The sequence below is a fragment of the Camelina sativa genome, chromosome 20 (assembly GCF_000633955.1).
Source record: "Camelina sativa cultivar DH55 chromosome 20, Cs, whole genome shotgun sequence".
In the NCBI taxonomy this organism is placed as follows: Eukaryota; Viridiplantae; Streptophyta; class Magnoliopsida; order Brassicales; family Brassicaceae; genus Camelina; species Camelina sativa.
Genome location: NC_025704.1, coordinates 29,570,625 through 29,584,605, shown reverse-complemented (window position 1 = coordinate 29,584,605; position 13,981 = coordinate 29,570,625). Strand labels below are relative to the sequence as shown.

Genomic DNA, 13,981 nt, shown 5'->3' with positions numbered 1-13,981 from the left:
GTTAACTACGTTGGGATGTTCGATGGGAAGCCTAAAACCACTAAGCCCAACTAAATTGTTCATATCTACATGGAGATATGGTGTTGTTCACTTTTAAATAATTTGCTCAATCCTAAAATTGGTACTTAAAAAGAGTTTTCACTTTTGAGTTTGGCAAGAAAAAACTAGAAGGATTACATACATATACTGATTTCTAGACACACATCCTACTATATTAATTGGGAAGTACAAATATAAAACTAACCTTAGTATGGGTAAAAAATTACATTCAATTGCCATTAGAAAATTTTAATTAAGCTTAATTAATTAATTAAATAAATCTAATTAATTTTTTTTTTAAAAAACACTCACAGATAAAATATAAAAAAATCTAGAAAAATATATTTTCTCTCTCTAATAAATTATGGACGAAATTACTAAATATTTTTTTTAAAAATAAATAAACCAATCAGAATTTTAAAAACTAAGATTTTATATCCAAATATACAATATAATTTGTTTTTAATAACTAAATTTCAAAAATTTTGTTAAAATTTCAAAATATGATTCTCCTATCATCTTTATTTTATTTTATTTACAAAGTGTTTGGAATTTTTATATAATATTTATGATTAATAAAGTACAGAATTTTTTCTGCATTTGTTGTGATTTGAATTTTAAAAAAACGAAAATATATTAATTAATCTATGAAAAATGTATGTTTTAATTTCTACATTGGCGGGATGGTAAAACTAAATTTATATAGATGATAAATTAATAATTTTTATTTGCTCACAATTATAATATTAAAATTACTACTTTATATTTCACAAAATAATGAATCAAATACAAGAAACAAACAATATAAAACTGTAATATAAGTTAATAAAAAAATAGACTAATAGATTTACTGAACAATTAAAAATAAATATTATCTCAAAAAAAAAATATTTTTAAAAATATGTAACAATAAATTTTATTATTATATTAGAAATTTTTTAAAAATGTTGATCTGTGCTTAAAACACGGGGTATCTCCTAGTATATTACAAGAGAAAAGTCTCCATACTAAAATGAACACAAAGATGTTACATTTTTAGATGCCCTTCATCAGAAAAAGGAATCTTCCTCTTATACTCCATCCAGCTTCAACATATAGTGCCTTTGTGTCGGGGCTGAAGGAGATCCCAGCTATTTCTCCATACAGATCAATTACTTAAGATGTGAATCAAGTTTGCAAACTTGAAATGGTAAATGATATACTGATATCATCACATAGTCAGGGACAGAATGGGAAGGCAACAGAAGAGAAGAGACCAGTATTCTCTAATTATTCTGGTCCGCGTTTGGTTTAGTCCGGTTCTTACAATTATTTAGTCCGGTTTGGTTCAATCCGGTTAATGATCGGTTCATTCTGAAATTTGCAATAAAATTGGAACAGAAACCTGAAATTTTTTGGAAATTTTACAGAGGATCTTCTTCTCTTCCTCCGCAGCTTCCTCCCTCCTCCGAAGCCCTAGCGTCGGCCATCATAGTTCGATCAGCATTAGTGTATCTAACAAGCAACGCTGCTGTGATCTCTTCAATGAAACGACGGTACGGTCTCTTGTAACGATGTATATATAAAGCTCCCAAACTCAAAAAAACCAAACTCATGTTTTTATTCAATTTCTAGTGTTAAAAGTAAGAGTAAACGAGGTGTTGTGAAGGAGGACAGACTTACTCAACTTCCTGAAGCTCTGATTGTGCAAATACTGTCTCTACTTCCAACAAAAGATGCCGTAGCCACTACTGCTCTGTCTAAACAGTGGCAGTCTCACTGGAAGAAGGTACCTGTCCTCATGTTTGATTCTTGCGATCACAAACGTAAGCTCGGGACATTTTCAAAGGATGTTTGCAAATCTCTGCTATCACATAAAGCTCCAGTGCTACTAAGTTTGCATCTTGAAGTTGATTTGGATACATGTACTGCCATGGATATTGGGATATTGCTTGGAATCGCATTCGGACGCGATGTGCGTAAGCTCTTACTTGACGTGTACCCCAAGATTAGGAGGAAGAATACTAGGCCATTCAGTTTCCCTCCAACCTTGTTGTATACATGTCAAACACTAGAGACCTTGATACTTAGGTTTCATGCCCTTGTCGATGTATCTTCTCAGATTTGTCTCAAGTCCCTCAAGACTCTGCATCTTGATTATATGTATTACAAAGACGACAAATCAGTGCGTAACCTGTTATCTGGATGCCCTTGTCTTGAAACTTTGGTCGTGAGACGAGCTGCTTGTGGCGATGGTATCAAATCTTTCGCTATTGAGGTGCCATCTTTGCAGAGTCTATCAGTTCATGATGAAAATGACGGAGTAGACCACTGGGAATACGTGATTAATGCTCCTTCATTGAAATCCTTGCACGTTGATTTGGAGAAGGGTCCTGAAGTTTGTCTAAGTGAGTCTTCTCTAAAGCTAGTAGAGGCGAAAATTTCATGTGAAACAATCAGTGAGAAACTTTTGGGATCACTAACTTCAGTAAAAATGCTTTCTTTGCTCTTTTGGTCACCCTTGGAGGTAACTTTTTCTTTTTTAACTGACTTGTTTTTTTATTACAGTGTTATTGTACTAATAATATTGCATCATTGGTCGTAGTATCCTACTGGTAGTATCTTCTATCGGTTGGTAGATTTGGAGATATACACAGGTAAACCGGCATGGTGGAATCTACTTATGTTCATGCTCGATACTTCACCTACATTACGAGTCCTCAAGCTCCTCATTGATGTACGCATCTACAAGTNTTGGTTTAAAACTCAAGATTTATACTAATGTTCTCTGATTTAATTACCCCAGTTTCCTCCTTCACTTCTCTTACAGCACCAGAGAAAATCTCTTCAGATTCATTAATANAGTTCATTTGTCTACATGGTTTTTGGTTTGATGATCTGATATAAATATATAATGTTACATTGTGTTTCCCCCTCAGCAATGGCATAAGGTTGGAGATCATGTGGTCTGTGAGAAATGGAATCAACCAAAGACTGTTCCTGAATGTTTGTTGCTCCATCTCGAGATATTTGTGTGGGAAGGCTACCAAGGGAAACGCAAAGAAGAGAAAGAGGTAGCGAAATATATACTAAGGAACACAAGTCGTTTGAAAAAGGTAACGTTCTCCAAAACAAATTGTAGTTCGGAAGAGAGACTTGAGATGCTAAAAGAGTTGGAAAGAGTAGTCAAGACTTCGGATTCATGTCAGTTTGAGTTTAAATGAAGAGTCTTTGATTTGGATTCGGCTATTTGTTTTTAATACAATAGATTTTGCAGAGAAACTATTACTAATTTACTATAGTGAAGAGAGTAAAGATTACAACATACATTGCATGAGAATAGGTATGTACAGAATCCAACCATCTTGTTTGGTTCGGTTTGATCCGTCCTATTTATAAGAAATCAGTGTTACAATTGGAGTTGGAAGGATCATGATCATCATCAACAACGTTGTAATAGAGAGAAGAAGGTTTGCCATCGAAAGTAGAGACAAGTCGATGTGGAGAAAGACCGCAGTACCGATGGCTTAACCTCGCCTCGCAGATTTCAATCACTCTCTTAAACATTTTATCTTCTCTGATCATCGGTTGCTCCACAAACTCCACCAATGGCATCCACTGAAAACACACAACAATCATCATAAGTTGAAACCTTTTTAGACTTTTAACTACAAACTTGCTATTACATTTACCTTTGCGGCTTTGATCTCAAGACTATCGATGATAATCTTATCAGAGAGAGGTCTCAACATACATATGAAGAACAGATCAGATTTCTCAAAAGCAACGTTGTGAGCATGTCTGAAAGCTATAACCTCTGAGAACTCTGTATCTACCTAAAGAACACAACACAACAAGGCCAAATATGGTTATGATCTTGGTTTAAAACTCAAGATTTATACTAATGTTCTCTGATTTAATTACCCCAGTTTCCTCCTTCACTTCTCTTACAGCACCAGAGAAAATCTCTTCAGATTCATTAATAAACCCTGTTGGTAACTTCCATAGACCTGTAATCGATGGAGCACAATACTTTTCTTGTACCACAAGCACCTCTTTATGTTGATTTAATACAAAACCTCCAACACCGACTTGATGTGAAGCATTTGCAGGAAGCATACTAGGTTCCTCCTCCGGTATCCAATATGTTAACATCACATATCCTTTCTCTGCATGATGATACTCAAAACCTTCCTGCAAAAATCCACAAAACATCATTAACTTGCATAAACAAATCAACTCTGCTTTATCAGACAAGGTCAAGCACCATTTTCATATTTTTTACCTTTATAGCTATTGGGACTAATTCTGATTGTTCCACAGGTAACTNATCATAAGTTGAAACCTTTTTAGACTTTTAACTACAAACTTGCTATTACATTTACCTTTGCGGCTTTGATCTCAAGACTATCGATGATAATCTTATCAGAGAGAGGTCTCAACATACATATGAAGAACAGATCAGATTTCTCAAAAGCAACGTTGTGAGCATGTCTGAAAGCTATAACCTCTGAGAACTCTGTATCTACCTAAAGAACACAACACAACAAGGCCAAATATGGTTATGATCTTGGTTTAAAACTCAAGATTTATACTAATGTTCTCTGATTTAATTACCCCAGTTTCCTCCTTCACTTCTCTTACAGCACCAGAGAAAATCTCTTCAGATTCATTAATAAACCCTGTTGGTAACTTCCATAGACCTGTAATCGATGGAGCACAATACTTTTCTTGTACCACAAGCACCTCTTTATGTTGATTTAATACAAAACCTCCAACACCGACTTGATGTGAAGCATTTGCAGGAAGCATACTAGGTTCCTCCTCCGGTATCCAATATGTTAACATCACATATCCTTTCTCTGCATGATGATACTCAAAACCTTCCTGCAAAAATCCACAAAACATCATTAACTTGCATAAACAAATCAACTCTGCTTTATCAGACAAGGTCAAGCACCATTTTCATATTGTTTACCTTTATAGCTATTGGGACTAATTCTGATTGTTCCACAGGTAACTTTAACCAAACTCCTTTCTTCCCCTACAAAATTTCCCCCCAATTGATAAAATTGGTCAAAGATAAATGACTTTTTAGTAAAAATGGGTTTAAGATTTCTACAGGGTTTTTAGTTTACCTTTTTTCTCCAGTCGGAAAGAGAAGCTCGAAGCATAGAAGCGAAAGCGTAAGGATTTGATGGTAAATTTTCATGATCAACGATTACTCCACCATACGCGTCATCATTAGCATCAAGTAATAATCTTTCTTTAACAGAACTAATCAGTGTTCTGCTTTTTAGGTTTACTCCATTGATCTTGTAACCTGAATCTGAAGTTGCAGCTATGCGTTCTCCATAAGCAAATTGGCTCTTTGTGTTGGTATCACTTGAAGATATTGCCCTTGGCCCTTCAACTTCTCATCCAAATGCAGAGGAATTTAAAAATCGTTTTTTAAATTATACAAAAAAAAAAAAAATTAAAGAAATAACTTATTGTGAAGAGGAAGTGATTTCTAAGTGTTATTGTTACCTCTGGAGGAACAGAGCTTTGGAGACATTGGAACACGGGAAAATGGTTGTCTGAAACTGTGCATAAAACCCAAATGTGTTCTTCCAATAACAGTAACCTCAGAAAGAGAGATAGAATCCATTGGAGATCAAAGAAGATCTCGAACTTAGATCTATGTGGGAAAAAAAGGTTTACTATAAATGGAAAGCGATTAAAGAACTTAGAAGTTGCTTACAAGCGATTGAGCAGATTAAAATCTTAAATAAGAATGAAATGAAGAAGAAAGAGAAATGTATGTAATGAGAGATTTTTTTTAGGCACACTTATAATGTGTGGTGTAAAGTGAATCGAGTGGTTAAGTGAGAAATGAGAAAAGGAAAGGCAAGAACAGTTTCAATATCTTACATCAAAAGACAAAATACACGTGAATTTCTTCTTGAGCTACGATTTTTATTTTTCAACCGACCAGATATGTTACAAACCCTATTAATATATATGTACATTTTATTCTAATACTACATATAGCTAAAGCTACGTGTGTTTTTTTCATTTGGTTGAATAAAGACATATATAGGCTACGTGTTGTGTCTATCTATTACAATTTACAATAAATAATGTCTTGGGGATTTTATACAGCTTTTAAAAGCAATATAAAATATCTTATACTATAGAATTTCTTTTACATAAAATGTAACAAAACATCCTTTAATAATACATAGTGAAATGGATGTAGTATTATTTTGAAACATTATACTTCTTAATTATAATATTTTCTTAATTATCTAAAATATTCCAAAGCTTTTGGAAATAAACTTACACGATAGTGGAAGGATTTTTAATTCAAATTAAAAGCAAATTGGTGTACGAAAAATACAGGAGAAAAAAAGGAATCAAAAAGTTAGGTATCAGAGAATCTTTAACAGGTTCAAGAGAGTTGTCTGTACGAAGGAATCTTCATGAGTTCAAGGATATGATAAAACGGATATTATCTCAATGATCCGATCCCTCTCCTTCAAGAAGAGGGTCTCTCTTCTTCAACAGTCAACACTCTTTCATAATCTCGTTCGTTGATTTATAAATAAAGCGTGTATGTAGTATGTACCCTCATGCAGTAATCGACGAGAGTGGGATAATACAGCATCTGGTTGTTGCTCAAGCTTACGTGGATATGGGCCTTGGTGACTTAGATATCTTGTCCTCTCTGTTTTATATTTAGTAAATTAATAATAAAATCATCACAAAAAAAAAAAAACTTGAATTTTTGGTTTGTGATCAATGATTGATCATGTTGGGGAAAAGAATAGGGTTCTAAATACTTGTAATCAAGATTGTGTATACAATTTTGTTTCGACATTGGATAACATTGGCCTTACTTCTTTTTTTTTTCCGACAAACCAAATATATTATATCATAGAGAGTTTACAAGATACAAAATATTTTGCTAAATATGTAAAGATTTACTTATTTTATGTAGTTTTTTACCACAAAAAAATGTATGTAAATAAATAATGATGAGATACAATACAGTAGTACTAAGTTTGCGTTATGGACAATGATGACGTTTAAAAAAATGAAATGCAATAATTGGAAATTATGGAAGGATTAGGTATTGTCCACGTAGGATAATTAGGTAACCTGATGAAGTGCATGATGATCCACATTCGTGATAACATTGTGTCTTCCATTGCAATTTAAATAAGTTTAACAACAATATGGGTTTGTTTGGATAATGATGTAATGCCAACCATCATCATTCGTGGTCAGGTAAGGGGAGTTCTTAATTCGTGATAACATTGTTCAGGTAAGGGGAGTTCTTAATTTTTTATGAATTAATTGTGTACTGTTTGGAATATAAGAACTCATGATCTCTTAGATAAAATTTTCTCTTTTATTGGTAGGTTCTTATTTTGGGTCTCTTATTTTTGAAAAAATTGTTTTTTAAAATTTAAAAATTTTAAATAGAATTGAAGTGGTATAAATGTGTAAACATTTAAGATTTTATAAAATTAAAAAATATTACATTTTAATTAATTTTCAAACATACAAAACATAATAAAAACATTAATACATATTACAATAGAAGTGCAATTCATAAATGGAGAAAATGATAATTTTAATACTGATTTGGAAATATTGCATGTAATTAATTTTTAAACCTACAAAACATAAAAGCATATTAAAAATAGAAATACAAATCATAAATGGAGAAAAGATTAATTGTAATCTTGATAGAGTTGTGCCAAAATTTATGTGTATAACTTATTCAATTTCCATATATTGTCATATGTTGAAGCTTATACAAGGAACAACTAGCATTCACAATCACAACAAAGAGACTTTCTGCAAAACTTTCTGCAAACCACAGACACAATTCAGATTAAACCCCTAAAAGAGAGCTTAATGAGGAATAGGATGGTTGTGAATCATCTCGTACATCTTGGGGGAGTGAAGCTGCTCAAGTTTCTCTACTTTGGTCGGCCAAGTATCAACCCGACCAGATGGATCAGAAGATGGGGTCAATGATGGTACAAGTGTTACGTTAGCTTCCATGAACTTTTGAACCACCAATGCGTACAAAATCTCTTCCAATGTCCTTCTTCTCTCATTTTCCTTCAACTCTGCAATCCTCCTACAAGCCGAAAAACAATTCCCATAATCAAACTCGTATTCAAATCCAAAGCTTTGTNGTGGTATAAATGTGTAAACATTTAAGATTTTATAAAATTAGAAAATATTACATTTTAATTAATTTTCAAACATACAAAACATAATAAAAACATTAATACATATTACAATAGAAGTGCAATTCATAAATGGAGAAAATGATAATTTTAATACTGATTTGGAAATATTGCATTTAATTAATTTTTAAACCTACAAAACATAAAAGCATATTAAAAATAGAAATACAAATCATAAATGGAGAAAAGATTAATTGTAATCTTGATAGAGTTGTGCCAAAATTTATGTGTATAACTTATTCAATTTCCATATATTGTCATATGTTGAAGCTTATACAAGGAACAACTAGCATTCACAATCACAACAAAGAGACTTTCTGCAAAACTTTCTGCAAACCACAGACACAATTCAGATTAAACCCCTAAAAGAGAGCTTAATGAGGAATAGGATGGTTGTGAATCATCTCGTACATCTTGGGGGAGTGAAGCTGCTCAAGTTTCTCTACTTTGGTCGGCCAAGTATCAACCCGACCAGATGGATCAGAAGATGGGGTCAATGATGGTACAAGTGTTACGTTAGCTTCCATGAACTTTTGAACCACCAATGCGTACAAAATCTCTTCCAATGTCCTTCTTCTCTCATTTTCCTTCAACTCTGCAATCCTCCTACAAGCCGAAAAACAATTCCCATAATCAAACTCGTATTCAAATCCAAAGCTTTGTGTGTCTTAGCACTAGGTCTCTTACATCAAAACAGATAATAGACCACAACATTGATATAAGAGGAAGAAATACGAAAAGAAACCTAAACACAGTCAAAGCAAGTGATCTATACCTCAGATGGATAATACGTTAGTGACTTGGTCCTAATACTCTCTGGTGTCCACACAGCATAAGGTATATTCGTCTCATGCCAATACAGAGCTTTATCATTCCCAAAGTCATTGAACTTCTCATGCTCTGACATATAAAACCACATATCCTGCATTAAGAAAAAAACACTGGTTGCATTTAGACTCAAAGCTAAATTCATAAACAAAAAAATCATATCTTTAAACCCTAATCCTCTATTCAAACAATGGGTCGTATTCATACACAACTAAAGCACACAGTAGAAATATCTTTACAGAACAAACACTGCGTGTTACATACGATTTGAAACAGAGCATAAATGAGTAAGAAAAAGGTAATTGAATTACCGTAATTCATTCAAGGCCAAATCTTTTCAAATTCATCAAAACCGGAGTTAAAAAGTACTCATCTCGAAAGTAAGGATCAAAACAGAACACATGAACACCAAGAATCCTAATTTTCTAAGAAACATCAAAAACCCCTAAATTTTCGATCCAAAATAAAAAAAAACCCTAATCATCAAACCCTGATCGAGATTGATTCAATCAGTAATGAAATTCAGAAACTTACCCTCTGCTTTCAATTGATTGAATCTCTTCCAGGCGAGTGGACTCCCAATTCACGAAACCCTAATTCCCAAATCGCCTCTCCTACATGCAATCACAGCCGATTCACCATTCAATCAAAATACTGGCATGGGAAACGGCAATGTCCTCTTCGTCCGGCAGCAATCTCTTCTTCTCTGACAGCAATCTCCTCTTCCTCCTCACCCAGACGATTCCACAAAAAAATATTTGTTTTCTCTCAATCGCGAGAGAAAGAGAGAGAGAGAGAGAGAGAGAAAGAAAGAAAGAAAAGGAAAGAAATGAGAAGAAAAAAAAGTTTCCAGGTTTTCTATTTTTCGTTCACCCAATAGAATACTGACACGTATGCGTCTCTTATATTACATTTGGGGATACTATATAACAACTCCCTCTAAATTTTTTGTTTTCTTTTCCTTTATTTTTCGGCATAAAAATACTAAGAATCAGGGGTTGAACCCCTTGATAAACAAGGTCTTAGATTTTTCACATGACATACATATTCAAGGTCTAGAACACAAGGCCCATTTATTAGTGTAATCAATGAGATAGTGTAGTGCACTGATAAATGATACAAGGACCCAACGAGATTCTTCGGTTTTTAATTCTTAATGGTCTTCCAAATTTAGATGTCAAATACTAAAAATACGTAAGAGATTTAGCCGTAGAAGAAATATTCTTCTAGATAACAAATGATATGGCTTTTCATATTATTCGTCATGTGTTTTACCAAGTACGCAAAAGTCTACCCACGTGCGACATCATTTTGACCAAGTGTATCCATCATTATTTATCGTAAAGACAAAACTGAATCGACTTGTTCAGACTTGAGACATGTTCACGGTTCTGCATTTATTGTGTCTTCAACTCTCGCCGGTCAATTTCAGGAGTTTGAATACGTCCTTTTTTTTATACTACGAGGTTCTAGCTAGCTGATAAAAATCTTCAATGTCAAATTTGCATTGAATTACACTACTCATAATTCATTATACTACTACTCATAATGAAATTCTTTAATTGTCAATGTCAACTTATAAAATTCTTCAATGTCAAATTACATTAATTCTTCAATTTTAGGAGTATTATTTATAAGTTGAATTACTCCGATTTTTTCTACTACGTACTACTCATAATGAATTATATATGTAAAACTTTATTGTGATTTGTGAAAAAAAAAAAAAAAGAATGAAAAAATAGAAGTAAGAACAAATTGAATTTTTTTATTTCTTTTTTTTTATGTTTATCGCATGCACTTACGTGTACCATAAGTCCACGTCAGCATACACATCGCCAACAACAAAAAAATCAAACAACGGTCAATTGTGAAAAACCAAACGATGAGTGAGGAGATAACGGCGACAGTAGCGGAAAGTTAAGAAACCCCGTCAAGTCCAAGTCGCTGCATAACGGAAACGTCTCTCCACCGTCACCGTCAACGCCTTGTTCCGTCTTCATCGCTTTCTCGACCACAGTCGTCTCCTCGATAACGTTGTCGTCTCTCTTCCGTTTCTTCTCAGCTTCGTCGGCGGCGCGTGGTAGTTTCCACTTCCCAACCTCAAGAGGGAAGTTCAAAATGGCTTTCGAACCTCGTAATCTAAACGCCGCTTCGTCGTAAGCTCTAGCCGCTTGAATCGCTGTATCGAACGTTCCGAGCCAAACGCGAGAACCGCGTTTGTTCGGGTCTCTAATCTCCGCGGCGAATTTTCCCCACGGTCTTTGTCTCACTCCTCTGTAATGTTTCTTCTCTTCTTCGGTAACCTCCGGTTCAGTAACTTCCGGTTTAGGATCCTCGGCGACGAATTGGAACCACTCGGTTTTAGCTGGAAGCGAGATCTTCAACGGCGGTTTTCGAATTTGCTCCGGTTCTAATTGAGTTTGGTCTGACGGTTTAAAATCGAAATCGGAAACAGAGACTTGGGGGGAGTCGAAGTCGAATATAAAATCGAAGAATCTGGGAGTATCGAGATCGATGATTTCTTCAGGTTTGCATTCAGGGAAGAACATAGAAGACGAGTCGGAGCTAGATTCGGATGCTGCTGGTTCGTGTTTAGCCACGGGAGAGATCTCGTCGAGTAGGTGTTTCTCGATGAACCAAAGTGCAGATACTTCGTTAGGAGTGGCCATTGGTATAATTTTTGAAGTTTCAGGCAATTAATTTAGTAATAATATTCAAAAGCTTTTAATCAGAGAAGAAGATGATTGAAGATATTTGATTTGAGTAGAGAAGAGGGAGTGGAAAGATGTATATATACTACTACAAGAAGAACCGTCAGGGGGTGGGACTTTGTCGTCAAGTGGACTTTTTCAATGGAGTTTTTTTGAATTTAAAAATCAAGGAACAAAGAAGAAGAAGGAGCAAACGAACCATCCTTTTTTATTTTATTTATAATAAAGAGGCATATATGATCAGGTGTAGAAGAGGGCACCACTTGGGTTGCGTGTTTCGTGGACTTTGAGCCGTTGGATCAATATGACTGGATTCGTCTCGTCGACATTGTTTTTTTGTGATCGTTCCGTTTTGCACTTGTTCACTACAACAATCTTTTCGGATTAACAAATGACTTTACATTCTAAAGCTAAGAGAAATATCGTCGTATACTTTAAATGAAAACAAGTATTGTAAGGTATGAATCCATATAGTAAATAACAAAAATGACTTTTAGATCTGTCTGTCTTCGACAAATTTTATTTGCTAATGTGAACACTAAAGTATCACTATTTCTATTTACGTTTAATATTTTGTTAAGCAAATAACATATATGATCGTAATAATTACGTACAGAGTGTACAATTTACATGTTGTTTTCCAAGCGCAGATTTTGCTGCCCCCATCCGCACGTAGGCTTTCTTTACAGTGTGTGAATGTGGTTTTTACTAATACAAGCAGTGGCGGATCCAGGAAAAAAATTTACATGGGGCACAAATAGATACTTACCTTAACAAAAAAAACTTTTAGCAATATTAATATAAGGCCAAAACATAAAAATGATTAAAAATTATAGATGAGAGGCAACCTCCTTTGACATAGTATGTGACATTTTTAACCAAATGTGCTAACATATATTATACACAATAGATCAAACCAAAGAATTATTAAGAATGAGTGTGGGGCACTTGCCCCACCTCCATTACACCTAGATCCGCCACTGCTATCCAGTCTTCCCACTTTCCCGAATATGCTTTTATCGTTTACAGTTTACTGATTCCAAATATATATAATGCTGCAAACAATTCCTTTCACAATTTTAATATATGGATTTACGGGCGTACTATAACGGCCTTAATATATTTATTTCTATTGAAATAATCATAGCATTTAACTAAGTTTCCGAATGAAAATTAATCTAACATGCATGCATGAGCCTTTCCTCGTCTTTTCATCCCACTTTATCACTTCTTCGTAGTTTTTGACTAGAACTACCCCAATCTTGCATAATTATATTGTTTTGGGGATAAACGCGCCTGCATCTACGTCTAAGTACTATTACATTTTAGCTTATTATGATATATTGTATATACTTCATTATTTTGTTAACGTTTTTCATTCATTTAATATTTAATAAGTAAATTTTACTGAAATGTTGAATAAAATCGATTTACAAAAAACAAAAAATTCAACACCAAATTCACAAAACAAATAACTCGTTGTAGTTGAAGGACATTTTATATCAACCGGCTAATCTAGCACCGGAATATAAATAGTGTGTTGTACACCTAGCTATATGATTGAAGCCAACATTGTATAATCCTTCCTGAAGATATTTTTTTGCATGGTAAACAAAGAGACGTAAAAACCAAATGTCAATAGTTCAACTAATAAAAATTAAAATTTCTCATGTAATCTATAAGTCATCGGTTCGGATGACACTTGCACGACCCTAAACCTAAATCCGTGCAATTATTAATTAGAAAAATATGATAGTAAACCATTAATGTCAAACCAAACACAACTAGCTAGTTAGCAGTTATGATTAGTTTGATGCATAATGGAGGATTTAGTAAGCAGAACAAGAGAAAGAGTCAAGTCAATGCATGCGGCCTTCAATTGACAGATTATACATATATTATAAAAGATTATAGTGATATATATGTTGGTTTCGTATTTACTCTGCTCGATCTTCATGCCCTGCACCACCTCCACCTGCTCCAATTAATTTTATATCTTATGAATATAAAACATTATTCTGTACGTTATGACCATGCATGCACGTGAAAGATTTTACACGGTGCATTAACTTGTTTGTAGATGAATCAACGAGTCACTAGATTCTAGAAAGCCATGTTATCATTACAAGGAAACAAAATAAGAATTTATCACTTTTAGAAAAGATTGCTTGTTTT

At 33.9% G+C, this 13,981-nt stretch overlaps 3 protein-coding genes and 1 long non-coding RNA gene across 4 annotated transcripts; 1 reads left to right on the top strand and 3 right to left on the bottom strand.

The window, feature by feature from the left end:
- Positions 1,269-3,242, top strand: LOC104772957 (putative F-box/FBD/LRR-repeat protein At4g13965). The gene is made up of 5 exons (XM_019241986.1): positions 1,269-1,297; positions 1,449-1,574; positions 1,654-2,545; positions 2,624-2,755; positions 2,958-3,242. The coding sequence occupies exons 1-5, from the start codon at positions 1,269-1,271 to the stop codon at positions 3,240-3,242; spliced, it is 1,464 nt and encodes a 487-aa protein (XP_019097531.1).
- On the bottom strand, positions 3,288-5,962 carry LOC104772015 (nudix hydrolase 8). Its single transcript, XM_010496654.2, has 6 exons — positions 5,548-5,962; positions 5,157-5,431; positions 4,997-5,062; positions 4,636-4,905; positions 4,404-4,547; positions 3,288-3,636 (listed from the first exon to the last, which is right to left on the bottom strand). Exons 1-6 carry the CDS (start codon positions 5,666-5,668, stop codon positions 3,412-3,414), a joined length of 1,101 nt encoding a protein of 366 aa, XP_010494956.1. The 5' UTR covers positions 5,669-5,962; the 3' UTR covers positions 3,288-3,411.
- On the bottom strand, positions 8,479-9,926 carry LOC104772013. Its single transcript, XR_764992.1, has 3 exons — positions 9,630-9,926; positions 9,043-9,189; positions 8,479-8,873 (listed from the first exon to the last, which is right to left on the bottom strand). It is a non-coding gene; the product is annotated as an uncharacterized LOC104772013 (long non-coding RNA).
- On the bottom strand, positions 10,837-11,873 carry LOC104772012 (ethylene-responsive transcription factor 5-like). The gene has a single exon (XM_010496652.2). The coding sequence runs from the start codon at positions 11,762-11,764 to the stop codon at positions 10,946-10,948; it is 819 nt and encodes a 272-aa protein (XP_010494954.1). The 5' UTR covers positions 11,765-11,873; the 3' UTR covers positions 10,837-10,945.

What these genes read in the sequence shown, in the direction of transcription:
- LOC104772015 (XM_010496654.2), bottom strand. Translation starts at nt 5,668, where the DNA reads ATGGATTCTATCTCTCTTTCTGAGGTTACTGTTATTGGAAGAACACAT. An exon ending in TTTCCGACTGGAGAAAAAAG is followed by an intron (nt 5,063 to 5,156) that starts GTAAACTAAAAA and finishes GAAATTTTGTAG; the next exon opens with GGGAAGAAAGGAGTTTGGTT. An exon ending in TAGTCCCAATAGCTATAAAG is followed by an intron (nt 4,906 to 4,996) that starts GTAAACAATATG and finishes GGATTTTTGCAG; the next exon opens with GAAGGTTTTGAGTATCATCA.
- LOC104772012 (XM_010496652.2), bottom strand. Translation starts at nt 11,764, where the DNA reads ATGGCCACTCCTAACGAAGTATCTGCACTTTGGTTCATCGAGAAACAC.
- LOC104772957 (XM_019241986.1), top strand. Translation starts at nt 1,269, where the DNA reads ATGGGAAGGCAACAGAAGAGAAGAGACCA. An exon ending in ATCTCTTCAATGAAACGACG is followed by an intron (nt 1,575 to 1,653) that starts GTACGGTCTCTT and finishes TTCAATTTCTAG; the next exon opens with TGTTAAAAGTAAGAGTAAAC. An exon ending in TCTTTTGGTCACCCTTGGAG is followed by an intron (nt 2,546 to 2,623) that starts GTAACTTTTTCT and finishes CATTGGTCGTAG; the next exon opens with TATCCTACTGGTAGTATCTT.